The following is a 2,500-nucleotide window of genomic DNA, read 5'->3' on the forward strand; positions in this document are numbered from 1 at the left end:
TTTAATTGTCTCATTTATACTTGATACTTACAGATATAACATAGATTGGAGGAAGTCATATGTATCAGTTTGTCTTATGGGTCAACTCTGTGACCTTGTTAAGATGCCTGGTATCTCAACTCAGGTATATCATGCTGGTGTCCTAGTATTGGTCATGTATTATGAAATATTTTCTTAAAGGTTATATAAACAGGCTTTTTACCAATCGGGTAACTAAGCTTAGAAACAGTAAAGTTTGAATTTTTATATTTTTTATACATTTGTGTTACTATATCCATCTTTTTATGTTTTGATAAAGCATATCTTAAGATATCTTCAAATATCTAACAAATTTGCAGGTGAAAGTGTCAATCCTGAAAGCCATGAATTCATGCATTAATGGGTTCATACCACCTGTCATGTCCATGTTAGTCAACAGTGAGAGGATGGAAGAGAACAGTGTTGAACTGATGGGCAAGGTCAGTGCCTCAATCTTATGTTGCATTTGCTTCACATTCATTCTTATTTTGCTACTTTTTGGAATATAATTGTTATCATTTATTGATTGATTTATTCATGTTAGTAATCTTAATACTATCTCTTTGATGGTTTCAGATTTTAACTATTTACCTTGGAGATACTGAGTGGGAAGTTCGGGATTCTGCCTTGGAGTTGCTTATCACATGTATGAAGTTGGCAAAAGAAAGTAAGTCACACTCAATCGCATGCACGCACGCACGCACGTACGTACGCACTCTCACACTCACACGCAAACTGACACACACATGCATACCCGCACGCACGCATGCACGCACGCACGCACGCACGCACGCACGCACGCACGCACGCACGCACTCACTCACTCACTCACTCACTCACTCACTCACTCACTCACTCACTCACTCACTCACTCACTCACTCACTCACTCACTCACTCACTCACACTCACACTCACACTCACACTCACACGCACACACTCACTCACTCACACACATATCACACACATACACACACACACACACACACCTACACACAAACACACACATACACACACACACACACACACACACACACACACACACACACACACACACACACACACACACACATACACACACACACATACACATACACACACACACACACACACACACACACACACACACACACACACACACACACACACACACACACACACACACACACACACACACACACACACACACACACACACACACACACACACACACACACACACACACACACACACACACACACACACACACACAGTGCAAAGACACATCACACTCCTGCCACTTTATGTTTTGCTATGCCTTGGAGACGATGCTGTGTCTCAATCAAAAGTCCATGCAGCTTCCCCTGCATCGGATACTTCTGGAAATCAAAAGCTAAGAAGCTGAGGATCTTGCTTATGACCTGTATGCAGAAGTCCAATTGGATCATCTTGCCCATCTTGCTTTGTGCAAGATAACAAACGCATGCATTGACTAAATGCCTTGCTGTGCCTTTCACCCACTCGATTCAACGGGTTAATAGTAGGAAGTTTTTGTATTTATTTACACTGTTTTCACATAGAAAAATGTGCCTATACAAATGGAATTCCTATGAGTAATACATAACATAACAATGTAAAACGTGCATTTTGAGGGAGAGATGATGTGATGGGACATCATCTGGCGGGAGTGGTATATTCCCATGAAGTGATGTCACATCATCTGGTGCAAAGGGATTAACCCTCTCTGGACGGGTGGTACAGTACTGTACCACTCATTTAAAAGCCCAGTGGCCGGGCGGCACAGTATTGTGCCAGCCATTTAATTGATTTAGGCCTAATAATTCGAACGGCCTGGCATTGGGACATTCAGGGCTGGAATGCCCCCCTCGTAAGTGGGTTAATATGCCATGATCATATGTGATGCCCAGAATTTGGCGCATTATAAGTGTTGTATGTGACACCTTTTGCAGTGGGTTGAGTATTTTGAGAGGCTAAAGCATTTTTTCATGAAACATCACCGTAGATGAAAGAGATAAAAAAGATCAGTCTATAGTTAAGGCAGATATAGGAATAACAAAATAACATGAATGTTACTTGTATTTTCAGAGTATCCATACTTTGTGGAGTGGCTCTTGAGATATAGACTAAATGATGCACTGCTGACTGCCCTTGGAGATGTTGAAGGATATGTTAGAGCCAGCGCATTAAATGTCTTGGCTAACATCATTGAGATTGATAAGGTAATGAAAATAATTTCTTGATATTTTTTGTTTTTTACAGAAGGCATGTTTGGTAAATTTTCTGCTAAATTGCTTATGTTGACAGCAGTAGCAGGAGGTTCATTTTAATGGATGTGTTTCAGCTTTATCATTTTGCCAGAAGGACTGGTGCACCCTGATTTTAGTGTCATTTAAAATAATATATGATTTAAAACCTGGAAAGAAAAAGGGAAACCATGGGATTATACTGTACAAAAGATGAAACATGATATTTAGAATTACTTTA

General features: G+C 40.3%; 1 protein-coding gene across 3 annotated transcripts in view; it reads left to right on the top strand.

Moving 5' to 3' along the window:
- Positions 1–2,500, top strand: part of LOC122250440 (uncharacterized) — a 24,886-nt gene that overhangs the window by 11,058 nt on the left and 11,328 nt on the right. For all 3 annotated transcript variants that reach the window (XM_086534648.1, XM_043011844.2, XM_043011845.2), the window contains exons 12-15: positions 34–124; positions 339–458; positions 595–685; positions 2,102–2,235. In XM_086534648.1, the coding sequence (XP_086390774.1) occupies positions 34–124; positions 339–458; positions 595–685; positions 2,102–2,235 (436 nt within the window). The remainder of the gene's footprint in view (positions 1–33; positions 125–338; positions 459–594; positions 686–2,101; positions 2,236–2,500) is intronic.

This window comes from Penaeus japonicus, unplaced genomic scaffold (assembly GCF_977035675.1).
Source record: "Penaeus japonicus unplaced genomic scaffold, GWHDUDI00000001_assembly GWHDUDI00000001, whole genome shotgun sequence".
Classification (NCBI taxonomy): domain Eukaryota; kingdom Metazoa; phylum Arthropoda; class Malacostraca; order Decapoda; family Penaeidae; genus Penaeus; species Penaeus japonicus.